This window comes from Anomaloglossus baeobatrachus, chromosome 1 (genome assembly GCF_048569485.1).
Source record: "Anomaloglossus baeobatrachus isolate aAnoBae1 chromosome 1, aAnoBae1.hap1, whole genome shotgun sequence".
NCBI lineage: Eukaryota > Metazoa > Chordata > Amphibia > Anura > Aromobatidae > Anomaloglossus > Anomaloglossus baeobatrachus.
This window is the reverse complement of record NC_134353.1, coordinates 747,624,877-747,645,673: the sequence shown is the minus strand read 5'-3', so window position 1 is coordinate 747,645,673 and position 20,797 is coordinate 747,624,877. Positions and strand designations below refer to the sequence as shown.

The following is a 20,797-nucleotide window of genomic DNA, read 5'->3' as shown; positions in this document are numbered from 1 at the left end:
GGGAGTAATCCCTTTTTTACTGGTGGGGGACTTCAATAATGTGATAGACCTGTACTGGGATAGGAGTAGTAGACCTCCAGGTATTCAGGATAGTAGTATGACTTCGTTTGGCACTCTTATTGGGGAACTTGGAATGGTGGATGCCTGGCGAGTGAGGAATGGGAGGGTATCCTGCTTCTCTTGTTATTCGGCTTCGCATAACACTCTGTCCCGCATTGACATGGCTCTAGCTAGTGATCTGATGGATGCAATGATAAGCGACGTGCAATATCTGACAAGAGTGATTTCAGATCATAGCCCAATTCTAGTGTCCATACGACGGGGGACCCTGACAGGGGGAAGGAGGGGAGAGTGGAAGCTTCATCCAACATGGATCCGTCATATTAATATGGGGAATATAGAACGGGATCTTGGGGATTTCTTTATCCACAACGAGGGTAGCACTGGTCCGCTGGTGGTATGGGATGCGATGAAGGCATACCTCAGGGGGCTCCTGTTCAGGGATATCTGTAAACGTAAAACACAGACGAGGCAGGAGGAGAAAGATAGGCTGGAGGCCTTAGATAAGGCAGAGCTGGAAGCAATCCGGAGTACTACTACGGACGCGAAGCAAAATCTTAGGCAGGCGCATGAACAGGTTAATAAGATGCTTTTGGAGAAGGCGGCAAGGAAGCAGGCATTCCAAAAATTGCATTTTTATGAGGAGGGGGAAAAAGTTGGTCATCTATTATCGGTTATAGCTGCAGCTCAAAGGAGTAGTCCCTTTGTGCATGGTATGGACACGGTGGAGGGGACACAGGTCACTGAGGTTGAGGCGATCCTTGAGGTCTTTAAAGATTTCTATCGCACGCTATATTCTTCTAGCGGAGAGATGAGGGTGGAAGAGGTGGACTCATTTCTTGAGCGAGGTGAGCTTCCGGTGTTGTCTGTGGCGGATAGAGATAAACTGGAGTCACCTATTACTATTGATGAACTGGAGGGCGCTCTGCATGGCATGAGCAATGACAAGGCACCGGGAGCAGACGGGCTACCAGTTGAAATTTATAAACAGTTAGAAGAAATCCTATTACCCAAACTATTGAAAGTCTTTGAGGTGGCGGAGGGGGAAGGTGTATTGCCTGAATCTATGAGAGAAGCAATAATAGTAGTAATTCCTAAGGAGGATAAAAATCCGAGGCTTCCAGACTCATATAGACCCATCTCGTTATTAACAGCGGACGTGAAGCTTCTGGCTAAGGTGTTGTCAAACCGGCTGACTGGAGTTATATCTAACCTAATCCATATGGACCAATCAGGGTTCATGGCCAATAGGTCGACAGCTGCTAATATCAGGAGATTGTACCTTAATCAACAGTTGCCGCCTGACAACCCTGGCCGGAGGGTGATCGCTTCGCTAGATGCCCAGAAAGCGTTCGATAGTGTTGAGTGGGGGTATCTGTGGAAAGTGTTGCAGCATATGGGTTTTGGCCCACGGTTTGTAAAGTGGGTGCAGCTGTTGTATAATAAGCCTACTGCTAAAGTTAGAGTTAACGGTATGACCTCCTCAGCGTTTGAGTTGAACCGGGGAACGAGGCAGGGCTGCCCACTATCGCCGCTCCTATTTGCTATTGCAATAGAGCCTCTGGCGGCGGCCATTAGGAAAACAAAGGAGATCCATGGATTTAAGTATGGGCATTTAGAGGAGAAAATAGCTCTTTATGCTGACGATTTATTACTTTTCTTGGGGGATCCATCAGCCTCATTGGATCATGCCATGCAGATAATAGAGAAATTTGGAGAAGTTTCGGGACTGACCATTAATTGGTCTAAATCGAGCCTCTTTAAGGTGGATGGGGAAGTAGCCTGGACAAATGAGGATACTGGGGCTAACAAATTGAAGAATGTGGACGAATTTAAATATCTAGGTATCCAGATATCTCTGCCAGTAGAAAAATACATACAGGTGAACTTATGGCCTCTCCTTAAAAAATTGAGAGCCAAGGTGGATGCCTGGAACAAGCTACATTTGTCAGTTGTTGGAAGGGTTAATTTGCTAAAGATGGTAGTAATGCCTAAACTCCTATACATACTGCACAATGCCCCTGTTTGTATTTCAAGGAAAAGATTTAAAGGGATAAACTCGCTGTTTAGGGACCTGGTGTGGGGTAAAAAGCAGCCTAGGGTGCGATTAGAGACTTTACAAAGGCCGAAGGATGAGGGGGGTCTAGCAATCCCAAATCCGGAATTGTATTATATAGCGGCGCAATGTCAACACCTCAGGGGTTGGTCTGATCGAGAGAAAGATGGGGGCATTAAAGAAGTACTGGAATACATAGTGGGTAGAAGTCCATTGGTAATGGGACTAGAGGGTGGTGCGGTGGGGCTCCTGGGTAGAACATCTCCTACAATGGCACTTATAAATAAGACCTGGGATAGGCTGAAAAGGGTGAGAGGGGTGACCCGGTTAACTAAGTTTACACCTATCTGGGATAACAGTAATCTCCCGGAGATTCAGAAAATGGGGAATATTGAGGAGTGGAGACGCAAGGGTGTGATATACATGCATCAGATATTGGACGGAGGAATTGTGAAATCGTTCCCGCAGTTACAGAGTGAGTTTCAGTTACCGGCGTCCGGCTGGCTCCACTACAGACAATTAAAACATGCGATTGCAGCCCAAGCGGCTAAACAAAGTGTGGCCATACAGACTGACCTGGTACTGGAGTATGTGTGTAAGGGCGGAGGAAGCACTAAAGGGATCATTTCTGGCACGTATAAAGATATACTACATACCTTTCTGTTAGAATACCCAATTAAAACTAAATCTAAATGGGAGGAGGAAGTTGGGCCGATAACGGAGGAGGTGTGGGAGAGTATCCTGGAGTATGTCCCTAAACTTTCCATGAGCGAACCGGCCAGACTATCTCACCTATACGTGATTCACCGGGTATATAGGTCTCCCTTACTGATGTTTAAAATGGGGTTGAAAAGGAATTCGGAGAGTCCAAAGTGTCAGGGATCTGACGCAGGTATTTTTCACATGATGTGGTCTTGTCCGAGACTGGTCTCCTTTTGGACTAAGGTTATCCACAAGATAGGAAGAACATATGGGTGTGTCCTCCCCAGGGAACCAGTGATCTGCCTATTGGGATATGTTGAGGAGCTTGGGGTGGAAAATACTATGAAAATTGTCATTGCTAGGCTGCTGTATGCGGCAAGAAAGCTAATCGCCAGGTCCTGGATTAAAAAAGACCCCCCGACCAGGGGAGAGTACATTAAAAGGGTGAAATGTATTCTTCAGCTGGAACGGGGAGTGTATGAAAGAAGGGGGAATGTTAAAATGTTTGAGAAGCTCTGGTCTCCTTGGCTGCAATGCGGATAGGACGAGTGATGGACCAATAAACTGGTCTGGGACCGGGATAGCCGTCTGAGACCTCTGATGTGTGTGTTTGGTTTTATTTGTGTTACTAGTTGTTCCTCCTGCACAACGGGATGGTTCTATACTACAGTTGAAGGGTATTATAAGTGTGTACTATATGGGATGTAGTATCGGGGAGAAGTGTTGCTGCCGGGGTGGGGGAGGGGGGGCGGGAGGGGGAGTTAAAGGGGTAATAGATGTGATAAATTTAATTTGGATGCCGATTTGTTATTCTGTTGTATGTACTCTGTTTTAATAAAAAAGTATCTGACTTAAAAAAAAAAAAATCTTTGAGTGAAGCCCCATCTTCCACTGCAAGTATGGATCTAGCTGCCAGTCTGGAGATTGGAGGATCCACTTTGGGACACTGAGCCCAACTTTTGACCACGTCAGGGGGAAAAGGATAACGTGTATCCTTAAGGCGCTTAGAAAAACGCTTATCTGGACAAGCATGGTGATTCTGGACTGCCTCTCTGAAATCAGAGTGGTCCAGAAACATACTCGGTGTACGCTTGGGAAACCTGAAACGGAATTTCTCCTGCTGAGAAGCTGACTCCTCCACCGGAGGAGCTGAGGGAGAAATATCCAACATACGATTGATGGACGCAATAAGGTCGTTCACTATGGCGTCCCCGTCCGGAGTATCAAGATTGAGAGCGGCCTCAGGATCAGAATCCTGATCAGCTGTCTCCGCATCATCAACCAGAGATTCCCCCCTCTGAGACCCTGCACAATATGATGATGTCGAGGGAAAATCTAAGCGAGCTCGCTTAGTCGGTCTGGGGCTGGGGTCTGTGTCAGAACCCTCAGCCTGGGATCCATGAGATACCCCGGGAGGACATTGTTGGTCCAGCTGAGGTGGGCCAGGGAACAAAGATTCAACAGAGTCCCTGTGCTGAGATACCGGCCTGGACTGCAAGGCTTCTAGTATCTTAGCCATAGTCTCAGAGAGTTTTGCAAACTCCGTCCCCGTCACCTGAACAGTGTTAGCAGGTGGCTCCCCCTGGGCCCCTCTTAGCAGAGGCTCCGGCTGAGTAAGAGCCACAGGGGCCGAACAGTGCACACAATGAGGGTCAGTGGAACCTGCCGGTAGCGGGGTCGTACATGCGGCGCAGGCAACATAAGCCTGTGTTTTGGCACCCCTGCCTTTCGTGGGCGCCATGCTATTATCTTCCCTGAGTAACACAATAGGGTATATAGCCAGAAATCAACTGTGCACCATACAGTGTAAAACATATATACCATAAACATATAATGTTACACTACTGCACAATGGGGCTAGCACCACAGGTGCTGCTTACCACCCGCCTAAAGCGGTTGTGAGGCCACCAGAGTCCCTGCCTGGGTCTCCCAGACTTTGTCCCCCTCTGCAGCGTCCGAGGAGCTGACAGGAATGGCTGCCGGTGTCCTGAGGAGAGGAGGGAGCCGTGGGCGTGACCCAGAAAAAGCGGGAACTGGTGCCCGCTCTGTGCACAGTGAGAGGGGTGGAGTATGCAAAGCATGCTCCAGCCCTCAGTGCTGCTCGTTCTGTGCAGCGTCCCGCCCTTCCCCTGCCTGTCAGGGCTGTGGGCGGGAGGAAAGGAAACTAGGCCGCAAAAAGCCGGGGACTCTAGTAATAAACGCGGCCGCCGTAAAAGCGCGGCCGGCGTGAAAGTCCCCGGCGCACTACAAGTCCCAGCCGCGCCGCAGTGTTTCCATGGCCGCGGCGGTCAGTGCGGCAGTCCCTATACATAAACACACTCAGCAACGCTGAGTGTGTAATGGCACATATTAACCCGGTCAGCGCCGTGGTCCCCGGTGCACTAGCACACCCAGCAAAGCTGGAGTGTTGCAGTGCGCTGTCCCCACAGGGATACAGAGTACCTCCAAGTAGCAGGGCCATGTCCCTGAACGATACCCGGCTCCTATCCAGCAGGCTCCACAGGAGTTGTGGATGAAGCACGGTCTCAGTGCCTGGAGACCGATAGGATCCCACTTCACCCAGAGCCCTGAGGGGGATGGGGAAGGAAAACAGCATGTGGGCTCCAGCCTCCGTACCCGCAATGGATACCTCAACCTTACAACACCACCGACAAGAGTGGGGTGAGAAGGGAGCATGCTGGGGGCTCTATATGGGCCCACTTTTCTTCCATCCGACATGGTCAGCAGCTGCTGCTGACCAATCTGTGGAGCTGAGCGTGCGTGTCTGACCTCCTTCCCACAAAGCAAAAAACTGAGGAGCCCGTGGGAGCACGGGGGGTGTATAGGCAGAAGGGGAGGGGCTTAACACTTTTCAGTGTAATACTTTGTGCGGCCTCCGGAGGCATAGCCTATACACCCAATTGTCTGGGTCTCCCAATGGAGCGACAAAGAAAGGGTTATTTCTATGTTCGTTTCTGGGTAAAATTGCAAAGTGCTTATAAATTTATTTTTTTCTCATTGCTTAGGATATCAGCCACCACTGCAGTCAAACGTGCAGTATTGACAAGCAGTTTTGAAGAGCTTGTAAGCACTGCTCTGAAGTTGTCCAGGATTCCTCATGTAAAAACCTGTTTACAAAAGGAGATGCTTTCTAAGAGGCTTTGAAAAAGCACGTGTTTATGCGAAACGGTGGTGGCCTGAAGAAGCACTATTTATCCTGCACAGTCTGTGGTATTACTGCTGTTATTTGCATTTAAAAGTATGGTCCTACGATATATACTAGAAAGAAGGGAATTTTGTTTACTTACCGTAAATTCCTTTTCTTCTAGCTCCTATTGGGAGACCCAGACAATTGGGTGTATAGCTTCTGCCTCCGGAGGCCACACAAAGTATTACACTTTAAAAAGTGTAACCCCTCCCCTCTGCCTATACACCCTCCCGTGCATCACGGGCCCATCAGTTTTGGTGCCAAAGCAGGAAGGAGGAAACTTATAAATTGGTCTAAGGTAAATTCAATCCGAAGGATGTTCGGAGAACTGAAACCATGAACCAAAAGAACAATTCAACATGAACAACATGTGTACACAAAAGAACAAACAGCCAGAAGGGAACAGGGGCGGGTGCTGGGTCTCCCAATAGGAGCTAGAAGAAAAGGAATTTACGGTAAGTAAACAAAATTCCCTTCTTCTTTGTCGCTCCATTGGGAGACCCAGACAATTGGGACGTCCAAAAGCAGTCCCTGGGTGGGTAAAAGAATACCTCAATAAAAAGAGCCGAAACAACTGCCCCCTCTTACAGGTGGGCAACCGCCGCCTGAAGGACTCGCCTACCTAGGCTGGCATCTGCCGAAGCATAGGCATGCACCTGATAGTGTTTCGTGAAAGTGTGCAGACTCGACCAGGTAGCCGCCTGACACACCTGCTGAGCCGTAGCCTGATGCCGCAATGCCCAGGACGCACCCACGGCTCCGGTAGAATGGGCTTTCAGCCCTGAAGGAATCGGAAGCCCAGAAGAACGGCAGGCTTCAAAAATCGGTTCCTTGATCCACCGAGCCAAGGTTGACTTGGAAGCCTGCGACCCCTTACGCTGGCCAGCGACAAGGACAAAGAGCGCATCAGAGCGGCGCAATGGCGCCGTGCGAGACACGTAGGTCCGGAGTGCTCTCACTAGATCTAACAAATGCAAATCCTTTTCATATTGGTGAATTGGATGAGAGCAAAATGAAGGTAAGGAGATATCCTGATTGAGATGAAAAGTGGACACCACCTTAGGGAGAAAGTCCGGGACCGGACGCAGAACCACCTTATCCTGGTGAAATACCAGGAAAAGGCCTTTACATGGCAGCGCTGCAAGCTCTGACACTCTACGGAGTGAAGTAACCGCCACTAGAAATGCCACCTTCTGCGAAAGACGTGATAGAGAGACATCCCACAGCGGCTCAAAAGGTGGTTTTTGAAGAGTCTGTAGAACGATGTTGAGATCCCAGGGTTCCAGCGGACGCTTGTAAGGTGGGACTATGTGGCAAACTCCCTGCAGGAACGTGCGGACCTGCGGAAGCCTGGCTAGACGCTTTTGAAAAAACACGGAAAGCGCCGAGACTTGACCTTAGAGAGAGAGCCGAGAGACAACCCTTGTCCAATCCCGATTGAAGGAAGGAAGGAAAACTGGGTAAGGCAAACGGCCAGGGGGTAAACCCCCTCTCAGAGCACCAGGCTAAGAAGATCCTCCAAGTTCTGTGACAGATCTTATGGGGAGATAAGGTATGCACACCAGTGACTATGTAAGGGGAATACATGGACTAGCAGAAACTGCTGTGTGAATACTGACTTGAAAAATCCAATAGCTATATGAAGAGTGAAAATGTGAAAAATGGAATCTGCATTACTGCCATGAACATATGAATCAAGAGAAATTTAGCTACTGAATTGATCAATGCAATAGAGCCCCAACACTACGCCAAAGTATTTCTCTACGTTGGGGTCCCTAGCTTGTGTGTGTCCTCTCATGCAGTTAAAAAAAACTTACCATGTATGGGAAGCTGAGACCCAGGCTATTTATGCATATTATAATATAATCCATATAATACGCATAAATAGCCTGGGTCTCAGCTTCCCATACACGGTAAGTTTTTTTAACTGCATGAGAGGACACACACAAGCTAGGGACCCCAACGTAGAGAAATACTTTGGCGTAGTGTTGGGGCTCTATTGCATTGATCAATTCAGTAGCTAAATTTCTCTTGATTCATATGTTCATGGCAGTAATGCAGATTCCATTTTTCACATTTTCACTCTTCATATAGCTATTGGATTTTTCAAGTCAGTATTCACACAGCAGTTTCTGCTAGTCCATGTATTCCCCTTACATAGTCACTGGTGTGCATACCTTATCTCCCCATAGTGATGTTTTTTTAGGTTTTTTGCACCCAGTTCAGACTTAGAATGGTGTTCCAAACGTTATTCGTTACTGTGACAGATCTTGGCTGACGTTGGTTTCCTGGCCTGTCTCATAGCCACACAGTCAGGTTGAGGGCCGCAGAATTCAGATGGAAAAATGGCCCTTGAGATAGCAAGTCTGGTCGGTCTGGGAGCGCCCACGGTTGCCCCACCGTGAGATGCCACAGATCGGGGTACCACGACCGCCTCGGCCAATCTGGAGCGACGAGAATGGCGCGGCGGCAGTCGGACCTGATCTTGCGCAACACTCTGGGCAGCATTGCCCGAGGAGGGAATACATAAGGCAGTTGAAACTGCGACCAATCCTGAACTAAGGCGTCCGCCGCCAGAGCTCTGTGGTCCTGAGACCGTGCCATGAATGCCGGGACCTTGTTGTTGTGCCGAGACGCCATGAGATCGAGGTCCGGCGTTCCCCAGCGGCAACCGATCTCTTGAAACACGTCCGGGTGGAGAGACCATTCCCCCGCGTCCATGCCCTGGCGACTGAGGAAGTCTGCTTCCCAGTTTTCTACGCCCGGAATGTGAACCGCGGAGATGGTGGAGGCTGTGGCCTCCGCCCACAGCAGAATCCGCCGGACTTCTTGGAAGGCTGGACGACTGCGAGTGCCGCCCTGGTGGTTGATGTACGCAACCGCCGTGGCGTTGTCCGACTGTATGCGGATCTGCCTGCCCTCGAGCCACCGATGGAACGCCTTGAGGGCTAGATACACTGCCCTTATCTCCAGAACATTGATCTGAAGGGAGGACTCTGTCAGAGTCCAGGTTCCCTGAGCCGTTCCCCATCCTGACAGGCTCGCGTCCGTCGTGACCACAGCCCAGCATGGGGGCAGAAAGGATTTTCCTTTCGACAGAGAAGTGGGGAGAAGCCACCACTGAAGTGAGGTCTTGGCTTCCAGAGACAGAGAGACGTTCCTGTCTAAGGACGTCGGCCTCTTGTCCCATTTGCTGAGAATGTCCTATTGGAGAGGACGCAGATGAAATTGCGCAAATGGAACTGCCTCCATTGCTGCCACCATCTTCCCCAGGAAGTGCATGAGGCGCCTCAAGGGGTGCGACTGAGCCCGAAGAAGGGATTGCACCCCTGTCTGCAGCGACCGCTGTTTGTCCAGCGGCAGCTTGGCCATCGCTGAGAGAGTATGAAACTCCATCCCGAGGTACGTCAGTGAACGGGTCGGAGACAATTTTGACTTTGGAAAATTGATGATCCACCCGAAACCTCTGGAGAGTCTCCAGAGCAACGGTCAGACTGTGTTAACAAGCCACCCAAGAGGGTGCCTTGACTAGGAGAACGTCTGGGTAAGGGATCACCGAGTGGCCCTGAGAGTGTAGGATCGCTGCGACGGATGCCATGACCTAGGTGAAGACCCGTGGGTCTGTCGCCAGGCCGAAAGACAGTGCCACAAACTGAAGGTGTTCGTCCCCGATGGCGAAACGCAGGAAGCGTTGATGCCCTTGAGCGATCTGCCATGGAGATAGGCATCTGTGATGTCGATTGATGCTAGGAAGTCTCCTTGGGACATCGAAGCGATGACAGATCGGAGGGATTCCATGCGAAACCGCCTGATTGTCACATGTTTGTTGAGCAATTTGAGGTCCAAAACGGAACGGAATGAGCCGTCCTTTTTTGGCACCACGAACAGATTGGAGTAAAAACCGCGACCGCGTTCCTGAGGGGAACGGGGATCACCACTCCTTCTGTTGTCAGAGTGTCCACCGCCTGAAAAGCGCAACGGTCCGTTCGGGGGGCGGAGATGTTCTGAAAAAAACGAGTCGGAGGACGAGAGCTGAACTCTTATCCTGAAACCGTGAGACAGAATGTCTCTCACCCATCGGTCTTGGACATGTGGCCACCAGGCGTCGCAAAAGCGGGAGAGCCTGCCACCGACCGAGGATGCGGTTTGGGGCGGCCGAAAGTCATGAGGAGGCTGCCTTGGAGACGGTGCCTCCGGTGGTCTTTGGAGGACGTGACTTACACCGCCGTGGAGAAGAGTTCCTCTGGCTCTTCTGTGGCCTGTTGGACGAGGAGGGCTAGGACGCTTGAGAAGCCAAGGACACAACCTGCGGGGCAGAGATACGTGCGACCGCATTAATCTCAGCCAGAGAAGCTGAGATAGCTTGGAGAGCCCTCACGGCTGCGAAGGCCGGAGCAAAAGATGCGCCTATGGCTTCAAAGATGGATTTCATCATAAGCTTTATTTGCCTGTCAGTGGCATCCATGAGAGATGAACCATCTGCCACTAACACTACGGATCTAGCCGCCAGTCTGGAGACTGGAGGATCCACCCTGTGACACTGAGCCCAACCCTTAACTACGTCAGGGGGGAAAAGGGTAACGTGTGTCATTAAGGCACTTAGTAAAGCGCTTGTCCGGAAAGTTCTGTGCTTCTGGACAGCCTCTCTGAAGTTAGAGTGATCGAAAAAAAAAACGCACTCCGTGTACATTTGGGAAACCTAAACTGGTGTTTCTCCCGCTGTGAAGCCGACTCCTTCATAGGAGAAGATGGGGAAGAGAGGTCTAGCACCTGGTTGACGGACGCTATAAGGTCGTTTACTATGGCGTCCCCTTCAGGTGTATCCAGATTGAGCGCAACGTTAGGTTCAGAGCCCTGAGCTGCGACCTCCGCTTCATCCTTAACTACGACAGTGAAGTCGTGGAAGGTTCCCAGCGAGCCCGGTTAGCCTGTGTGAGGCCGCGGTCCGTGTCGGAGTTCTCACCGTGGGATCTGGGTGTTACCCCAGGAGCCCCTTGTTATACCGACCCAGAGGGGCCTGGGGGCGATGAACTCACAGCTCCCTGGCCCTGTGTTACCGGTCTGGACTGCAAAGCTTCCAGTTTAGCAGCCCCTCTGTTCATAGACTGGGCCATGGAATGACTCAGAGAGTTGCTCAGTCAAACGTGCAAACTCTATCCCTGCCATCTGTGCAGTGGAACCGGTGGTACCACCTGAGCCGAGGGTCCCACCCGTGCCAGAGGCTCCGGCTGAGTGAGTGCCCCAGGGGCCAAGCATTTGCAATGATAGGTGGAACCTGCCGGCAATATAGCCGCACAAGAGGTACAGGTTGCAAAGAAAGCCTGTGCCTTGGCACCCTTACTGTTTGCGGACGACCTGCTGATGTCACCTCTTAGTAATCAGCGAGGGTATATAGCCAAAAGCAAATAGTGCTGCCGAACAGTGAAATCATATACCATATAAATGTATATATATATATATATTATATAATTATATATATTATATATATATACATATACACTTCGGCACCTAAGGGGGGCCAGCACCCTATTGGGAAACTGGTGCCCCACAGTGCACAGTGAGGGGGGAGGAGGATACCAAGTATGCTCCAGCCCTCACTGCCGACGTCCCGTCGGCCGTCCCGTCGTTACCCCTGACTGGCAGGCCCGGGAACGGGAGTATATGGTACTAGGCCGCAAGAGCCGGGGACTAAAGTTAAAGACGCGGCCGGCAAACAGGCGCGGTCGGCGCGGTAGTCCCGGTCTCACAAACCACACAGCAACCGCTGCGTCGTTTGTAACCCAGGTGCTGTATGCAGCGTCCCCCAAAGGGGACACAGAGTACCTTATGGATGCAGGGCTCTGTCCCTGATGATGTCCTGTCTCCTGTCCGTCAGAATCCCCCAGGGGCTGCGGATGGAGCCCGGTCCCAGTGCATGGCGACCGGTTAGGAACCCCCTCTCCTAGAGCTGCAGTGCTGCCGAACAGTGAGCACATTCTGAGATCTCCACCGGCAGAATCAGGCCATATAACAATGGCTGCCGGCGTTCCGAGGGGAGGAGGGAGCCGAGGGCGGAACCACAAAAGTGCGGGAATCTGCGCCCCATAGTGAACAGTGAGGGGGGAGGAGGACAGCGAAGTGTGCTCCAGCCCTCACCGTCGGCGTCATACCGACCGTCCCGCCCTTCCCCCTGACTGGCAGGCCCAGGGGCGGGAGTTTAATACACTAGGCCGCAAAAGCCGGGGACTAAAGTAAAAACCGCGGCCGGCAAACAGGCACGGTCGGCGCGGTAGTCCCGGTCAAAAAAAAATCACACCGCAGTCGCTGCAGCGTCTGAGGCCAAGGTGCTTCATGCACCGTCCCAAAGGGGACACAGAGTACCTGTAGATGCAGGGCCATGTCCCTGACGATACTCCATCTCCTGTCCGGCAGATACCACCAGGGGCTGCGGAGGGAGCCCGGTCCCAGTGCCTGGATGACCGGTTAGGATCCCACTTCACCCAGAGCCCCTAAGGGATGGGGAAGGAAAACGGCATGTGGCTCCAGCCTGTGTACCCGCAATGTGTACCTCAACCTTAACAGCACCGCCGACTCAGTGGGGTGAGAAGGGAGCATGCCGGGGGCCCTGTTAGGGGCCCTCTTTTCTTCCATCCGATATAATCAGCAGCTGCTGCTGACTAAAATGTGGAGCATTGTGTGAGTGTCAGCCTCCTTCAACACAAAGCATAAAACTGATGGGCCCGTGATGCACGGGAGGGTGTATAGGCAGAGGGGAGGGGTTACATTTTTTAAAGTGTAATACTTTGTGTGGCCTCCGGAGGCAGTAGCTATACACCCCAATTGTCTGGGTCTCCCAATGGAGCGACAAAGAAAAGCCTGTATCTAGAAGTTAGAAGAATTAGATTGATTTAGCAGTGCCAGTGAGGAAGTTTTTCTATTGCTGACTTAATGTCAGAGATATACTGTATGTGACAAATGTTTAAATTGGCTACACAAAGTAAAAAAAATGTTGTGCTGTATATCAATAAGTTACAATAGAGATTTGCTAAATTCATGCTGTGTTATCTGATCCATGTGGGTCACTATGCTGCCCGGCTAATCCACCTGTCCCCCCGCTACTCCCCGACCTCTCCTCTCTGCCAATCCCTTCACTGGCTTCCCATTGCCCAACGACTCCAGTTCAAAACCCTAACCATGACCTACAAAGCCATCCACAACCTGTCTCCTACCTACATCTCTGACCTAGTCTCACTGTACCTACCTGCACGCAACCTCAGATCCTCACAAGATCTCCTTCTCTACTCCCCTCTCATCTCCTCTTCCCACCAACGCATCCAAGATTTCTCCCGTGCCTCCCCCATACTCTGCAATTCTCTGCCACAACACATCAGACTCTCTCCTACCTTGACAAGCTTCAAAAGGAACCTGAAGACCCACCTCTTCCGACAAGCCTACAACCTGCCGTAACCCTCAGGCTGATACAGCGCCGCACAATCAGCTCTACCCTCCCCTACTGTATCCTCACCTATCCCTTGTAGACTTTGAGCCTTCGCGGGCAGGGACCTCTATCCTCCTGTACCTGTCTGTGCCTTGTATTGTTTATGATTATTGTACTTGTCCCTATTAGGTATACCCCTTTCACATGTAAAGCGCCATGGAATTGATGGCGCTATAATAAATAATAATAATGTTGAGCACCAATGCCTCAGTTTAACATTTTTTGGGAGCGTTCCTAAAATAAAGCAAACAAAAAAAACAAAAACAAAACACATGAACCAGTGCACACAAAATGCAATCAGTGTTCCTAAAACTCACAGCTTCAGCAAAGTCTGGATTAAACTTCAGCAGATTGTTCAATTCTTTTTGCAAGAAGACTGGAGACAGAGCTTTACTTTCATCATTCTTCAGTAACGAGGCCTGGAAAGAACAATAATTGGATTACAGATGCATGGGAGGGAAGACGTAACCAATATATCATCATTTACAACCTTATCCCATTCTAAATGGCACACACAAGATGGCGCCTAGTGTTTCTGCACATTGCTTAATACAATAGACTCCGGTAACGTATGCTACAAGTTCTGTCAAAATTCACACAGACATAACCTCTGTGTGAAAATGGAAGACATATTACGGTAGAGTACTAGGAAGGCATAATAAGTTACACAGAAATGTAATGTAATTATGTCCTACTTGGTAATTTTATGATGGCTAAAGAACAAAAATACATTTAGCCTGGGCTGGTGACAGTCACTTTCAACAGTGGTATAGGGTCATTCCATGGTAACTTACGTTACATTCACAAGCCAAAAACTGAGATAATAACGGCTGCAGACTGTTCTCTGAAGGCAGGCACAAAAATGAGTGAATGTATATTGTACATTGAACTATTCTCAATAGATTTCAACACAGTTTGATTTTTCAACAATACAAATTAAATACAAAATACAATGTTATTACTTGGTAACTTACGTTACCTTTTTTTGTAACATAAGTTACCAAGTAATAACATTGTATTTTGTATTTCATTTCTATTGTTGAAAAATCAAACTGTGTTGATATCTATTGAGAATAATTCAATGTACAATATAAATTCACTGGTATTTGTGCCTGCCTTCAGAGAACAGTCTGGAGCCATTATTAACCCCTTCAGCCCCGGGGCACTTTCCGTTTTTGCGCTTTTGTTTTTTGCTCCCCTTCTTCAGAGAGCCGTAACTTTTTTATTTTTCAGTCAATCTTGCCATATGAGGGCTTGTTTTTTTTGCGGGACAAGTTGTACTTTTAAATGAAACCATAAGTTTTACCATATGGTGTACTGGAAAGCAGCAAAAAAATTCCAAGTGTGAAAAAATTGCAAAAGAAAAGTGTGATGGCACAATAGGTTTTGGGATCTTTTATTCACGGTGTTCACTATATGGTAAAACTGATGTGTTATTGTGATGCCTGAGGTCGGTGCGAGTTTGTAGACACCAAACATGTATAGGTTTACTTGTATCTAAGGGGTTAAAAAAAATTCACAAGCTTGTCCAATAAAAGTGGCGTACGTTTTGCGCCATTTTCCGAAACCCGTAGAGTTCTCATTTTTTGGGATCTATGGCTCAGTGACGGCTTATTTTTTGCGTCTCGAGCTGATGTTTCTAATGGTAGCATTTTTGCGCAGATGCTACGTTTTGATCGCCTGTTATTGCATTTTGCGTAAAACTTGCAGCGACCAAAAAGAAGGGAATTTTGTTACTTACCGTAAATTCCTTTTCTTCGGCGCTCTATTGGGAGACCCAGACGATTGGGTGTATAGCACTGCCTCCGGAGGCCACACAAAGCAATTACACTAAAAAGTGTAAGGCCCCTCCCCTTCTGGCTATACACCCCCAGTGGGATCACTGGCTCACCAGTTTTCGGCTTTGTGCGAAGGAGGTCAGACATCCACGCATAGCTCCACTGTTTAGTCAGCAGTAGCTGCTGACTATATCGGATGGAAGAAAAGAGGGCCCATACTAGGGCCCCCAGCATGCTCCCTTCTCACCCCACTGGTGGTTTGTAAGGTTGAGGTACCTATTGCTGGTACGGCGGCTGGAGCCCACATGCTGTTTTCCTTCCCCATCCCCCTGAGGGGCTCTGAGGAAGTGGGATCTTACCGGCCCCAAAGCCCTGAGGCCGGGCTCCATCCACAGACCCATTGAACCTGCTGGATGTGGAGCGGGAGTGCCGTTCAGGGACATGGCCCTGCACCATTCAGGTACTCTGTGTCCCCGTACACACAGGCACAGCACACTCCAGACTTGCTGGGTGTGCTAGTGCACCGGGGACAGTAAAGGGTTACAGTCACTGCAGCCTAGCTGAGTGACTTTATTTATTGGGAACTACCGCGCCGGACGCTCCGGGAGCGGCGACGCGGCTGGGACTTGTAGTGCGCCGGGGACTTAGCGCCGACCGCGCTTTTACGGCGGCGGCGCTTATAAATCCAGTCCCCGGCTTTTGCGGCCTAGCTCAGCTTCGTTCCCGCCCCCACCCTGTCAATCAGGGTAGGGGAGAGACGCTGTACTATCAGCAGAGCCGAGGGCTGGAGCCTTATTTACATGCTCCAGCCCTCTCACTAGACACTGTGGGACGCCGGTTTCCCGCTCTGACTTGGGGCACGCCCACGGCCCGCCCCTACTCACACGAGCTGGAGAAGGACGCCGGCAGCCATTCCTGCAGCCCGAGCTGAGAGAACGGACTCTGGGCAACCAACAGGACTAGGGCGACCACACACCCGCTTATAGGCGGGCGGTAAGCGGCACCTGGGGTGCTGACACTAAATACCGCAGTTTGTCTATTTGTATTTTAAGTACACTGCATAGGTCGCTATTTTGGGCTATATGTCCTCTTAGATGGCGACACATCAGCAGCAGGAAAGCATGGGTGCTAAGGCACAGGCTTTCTATGCTGCTTGTATTGCACGTACTGAAGTGTTCATGTGTAGTTATGCTTGTATGCTATACACTGCACTGTACGGTCGCTAGTCTTGGCTATATTCGCCATGGAATGGCTAGACTACAGCAGCAGAAAAGCAGGAGTGCTGAGGCACAGGTTTTTTTTTCTATGCTGCTTGTATTGCAGGGGTTGCAGTGTTCATTTGTACTTATGCTTGTATGCTATACATTGCACTGTATGGTCGCTATTCTGGGCTATATTCCCCTAGATGGCTAGTCTACAGCAGCAGAAAAGCAGGCTTTCTATGCTGCTTGTATTGCATGGGCTGCAGTGTTTATTTGTACTTTATGCTTGTATGATATACATTGCACTGTACGGTCGCCATTCTTGGCTCTATAAGTCGGCAGCAGCATATAAGCAACACAGGCTTTCGATGCTGTTTTTGCTGCATGTGATACTGTTCCACGGCACTGCTCCCCATTGGGTGCAATGCTCCCCTGTAGCACTTGGTCAGCCGGGGTCTCTACTTGACGTGGCCAAAAGAACCACCTCTCAACCCTGTCCAAGGACAGGGACGGAGTTGCAATGTGATAGAGACTTGCAGTCCGGACAGGCCATGGGCAATCTGGATCATTGCTCCCTGGCCACCCTCACTTGGAATAAAATCGGTGCTCCGGGGGGGTCCCAGGAGGCTCTCTGTATGATGAGGCAGACGTAGCTCATCAGGACTTTGATCCTGACACCGCTCTCACTCCGGATACACCGGATGGTGACGCCATAAGGAATGATCCTATAGCGTCCATCAATGGAATGTTGGATCTTTCTCCCTCAGCTCCCCCAGCGGAGGAGTCAACTTCACAGCAGGAGAAGTCCCATTTCAGTAGCTCAAACGTATATTGAGTATTGTTCTGGCCACGCTGACTTCAGAGAAGCAGTCCAGGAACACCACGTTTCCCAGATAAGCGTTTTCTCCAAACGTATTAAGGATACACGTTATCACTTTCCCCCTGACGTGGTCAGGCGTTGGACCCAGGGTCCAAAGGTGGATTCTCCAATCTCCAGGCTTGCGGCTAGAGCCATAGTGCAGTGGAGATGGGACTTCACTTACAGATACCATTGACAGACAGATGGACTCTGGTTGGAATCTGTCTATGAGGCTATCGGCGTGTCGGTTGCTCCGGCATTCACAGCCGTATGGGCACCCTAAGCTTTTCAGCTGTTCTTGCGCAGCTGGTCTTGAGCACAGGTTCATCTGTGCCGCAGGGGCGTCCGTAACCTCGCAATGTCTGCATTGCGACTTACCCTATTAATGCTGTCCTGGAAGGACAGTCGAGGTTTCGGTCCTTCCCAGGCTCGGGCAGGTCCCATTTGTCCTCGTCCAAAAGGGCTGAAAAGCCTCAGAGGCTCAGCTGCCGGCCGGGCTCAATCACGCCCAAGGAAGGCAGCCGGAGGAACCGCTACCAAGGCGGTCTCCTCATGACTCTCAGCTCTCTCATCTTTCCGCATCCGCGGTTGATGGCAGACTCGCTCGCCTTTGGCGACATTTAGCTGCCACAGGTCACAGACCGGTGGGTGAGGGACAGTGTGCCCATGTGCACAGGACAGAGTTCTGTTCTCGTCCTCCGACTCGATTCTTCAGAACGTCCCCACCTCCCCACCGAACAGATGCTCTTCTGCAGGCAGAAGGAGTGGTAATCCCGGTTCCTCTTCAGGAACAAGACACGGTTTTCCTCCAATCTGGTTGTGGTGCCAAACAAGGATGGCTCTTTCCGTTCCGTTCTGGACCTAAAACTGCTCAACAAGCACGTGGAGGCCAGGCGGTTCTGGATGAAACCCTCCGCTCCGTCATTGCCTCAATGTCTCAAAGAAATTTCCTAGCATCAATAGACATCAAAGATGCTTATCTCCACGTGCCGATTGCTACAGAGCACCAATGTTTTTCTACATTTAGTGATACGAAACGACTATCTTCAGTTCGTAGCTCTGCCATTCGGGCTGGCGACAGCCCCACGGGTGTTCGCCACGGTCATGACGGCAGTGGTAGCAGTCTTGCACTCACAGGGACACTCTGTGATCCCTTACTTGGATGATCTACTTGTCAAGGCACCCTCTCAAGAGGCATGCCAACTCAGCCTGAATGTTGCGCTGGAGACTCTCCAGACGTTCGGGTGGATCATCAACTTCTCAAAGTCAAACCTGTCACGACCCAATCACTAACGTATCTTGGCATGGAGTTCCATACCCTCTCAGCGGTAGTGAAGCTTGACAAGCTTGACAAGCTGGACAAGCAGCGGTCACTACAGACTGGGGTGCAGGCTCTCCTTCAAGGTCAGTCGCACTTCTTAAGACGCCTCATGCACTTCCTCGGGAAGAGAGTGGCGACAATGGAGGCGGTTCCGTTTGCGCAGTTTCATCTGCGTCCACTTCAATGGGACATTCTCCGCCAATGAGACGGGAAGTCGACATCCCTGGACAGGAAAGTCTCCCTTTCCCAGACGGCCAAGGACTCTCTGCAGTGGTGGCTCCTTTCCACCTCATTATCACAGGGAAGATCCTTCCTACCACCGTCCTGGGCGGTGGTCACGACAGACGCGAGTCTGTCAGGGTGGGGAGCAGTGTTTCTCCACCACAGGGCTCAGGGTACGTGGACTCAGTAGGAGTCCATCCTTCAGATCAATGTTCTGGAAATCAGAGCAGTGTTTCTTGCCCTACTAGCCTTCCAGCAGTGGCTGGAAGGGAAGCAGATCCGAATTCAATCGGACAACTCCACAGCGGTGGCATACATCAATCACCAAGGGGGGACTCGCAGTCGGCAAGCCTTCCAGGAAGTCCGGCGCATTATGATGTGGGTGGAAGCCACGGCCTCCACCATATCCGCAGTTCACATCCCCGGCGTAGAAAACTGGGAAGCAGACTTCCTCAGTCGCCAGGGCATGGACGCAGGGGAATGGTCCCTTCACCCGGACGTGTTTCAGGAAATCTGTCGCCGATGGGGAAGGCCGGACGTCGACCTAATGGCGTCCCGGCACAACAACAAGGTCCCATCCTTCATGGCACGGTCTCGCGATCAAAGAGCTCTAGCAGCAGACGCCCTAGTGCAGGATTGGTCGCAGTTCCGGCTCCCTTATGTGTTTCCACCTCTGACACTCTTGACAAGAGTGCTACGCAAGATCAGATCCGACTGCAGCCGCGTCATACTCGTCGCCCCAGACTGGCCGAGGAGGGCGTGGTATCCGGATCTGTGGCATCTCACGGTCGGCCAACCGTGGGCACTACCAGACCGACCAGACTTACTGTCCCAAGGGCCGTTTTTCCATCGGAATTCTGCGGCCCTCAACCTGACTGCGTGGCCATTGAGTCCTGGATCCTAGCGTCTTCAGGCTTATCCCAAGGGGTCGTTGCCACCATGAGACAGGCTAGGAAGCCCACGTCTGCTAAGATCTACCACAGAACGTGGAGGATATTCTTATCCTGGTGCTCTGCTCAGGGAGTGTCTCCCTGGCCATTTGCATTACCTACCCTCCTTTCTTTCCTGCAATCTGGGTTAGAAAAAGGTTTGTCGCTCGGCTCCCTTAAAGGGCAAGTCTCGGCGCTATCCGTCTTTTTTCAGAAGCGTCTAGCACGACTTTCCAAGGTGCGCACGTTCCTACAGGGGGTTTGCCATATCGTACCCCCGTACAAGCGGCCGTTAGATCCATGGGATCTGAACAGGGTACTAGTTGCCCTCCAGAAGCCGCCCTTCGAGCCTCTGAAGGAGGTTTCACTTTCTAGACTATCACAGAAAGTGGCTTTTCTGGTAGCGATCACATCTCTTCGGAGAGTGTCTGAGCTAGCAGCGTTGTCTTCCAAGGCTCCCTTCCTGGTCTTCCACCAGGACAAGGTACTGCTGCGCCCCATTCAGGAGTTTCTCCCGAAGGTGGTATCCTCTTTTCATCTTAATCAGGATATCTCTTTGCCTTCGTTTTGTCCTCATGCAGTTCATCGGTATGAGAAGGATTTACATTTGTTAGATCTGGTGAGAGCACTCAGAATCTACATTTCCCGCACGGCGCCCCTGCGCCGTTCGGATGCACTCTTTGTCCTTGTCGCTGGTAAGCGCAAAGGGTCGCAGGCTTCTAAGGCCACCCTGGCTCGATGGATCAAAGAACCAATTCTTGAAGCCTACCGTTCTGCGGGGCTTCCGGTTCCATCAGGGCTGAAGGCCCATTCTACCAGAGCCGTGGGTGCGTCCTGGGCATTGCGACACCAGGCTACGGCTCAACAGGTGTGCCAGGCAGCTACCTGGTCGAGTCTGCACACTTTCACCAAACATTATCAGGTGCATACCTATGCTTCGGCGGACGCCAGCCTAGGTAGAAGAGTCCTGCAGGCGGCAGTTGCCTCCCCGTAGGGGAGGGCTG

At 50.9% G+C, this 20,797-nt stretch overlaps 1 protein-coding gene across 1 annotated transcript in view; it reads right to left on the bottom strand.

The window, feature by feature from the left end:
* ANAPC5 (anaphase promoting complex subunit 5) overlaps positions 1-20,797 on the bottom strand; it is a 179,676-nt gene that overhangs the window by 110,622 nt on the left and 48,257 nt on the right. Inside the window, exon 6 of the mRNA XM_075323552.1 lies at positions 13,800-13,901. Within this exon, the coding sequence (XP_075179667.1) occupies positions 13,800-13,901 (102 nt within the window). The remainder of the gene's footprint in view (positions 1-13,799; positions 13,902-20,797) is intronic.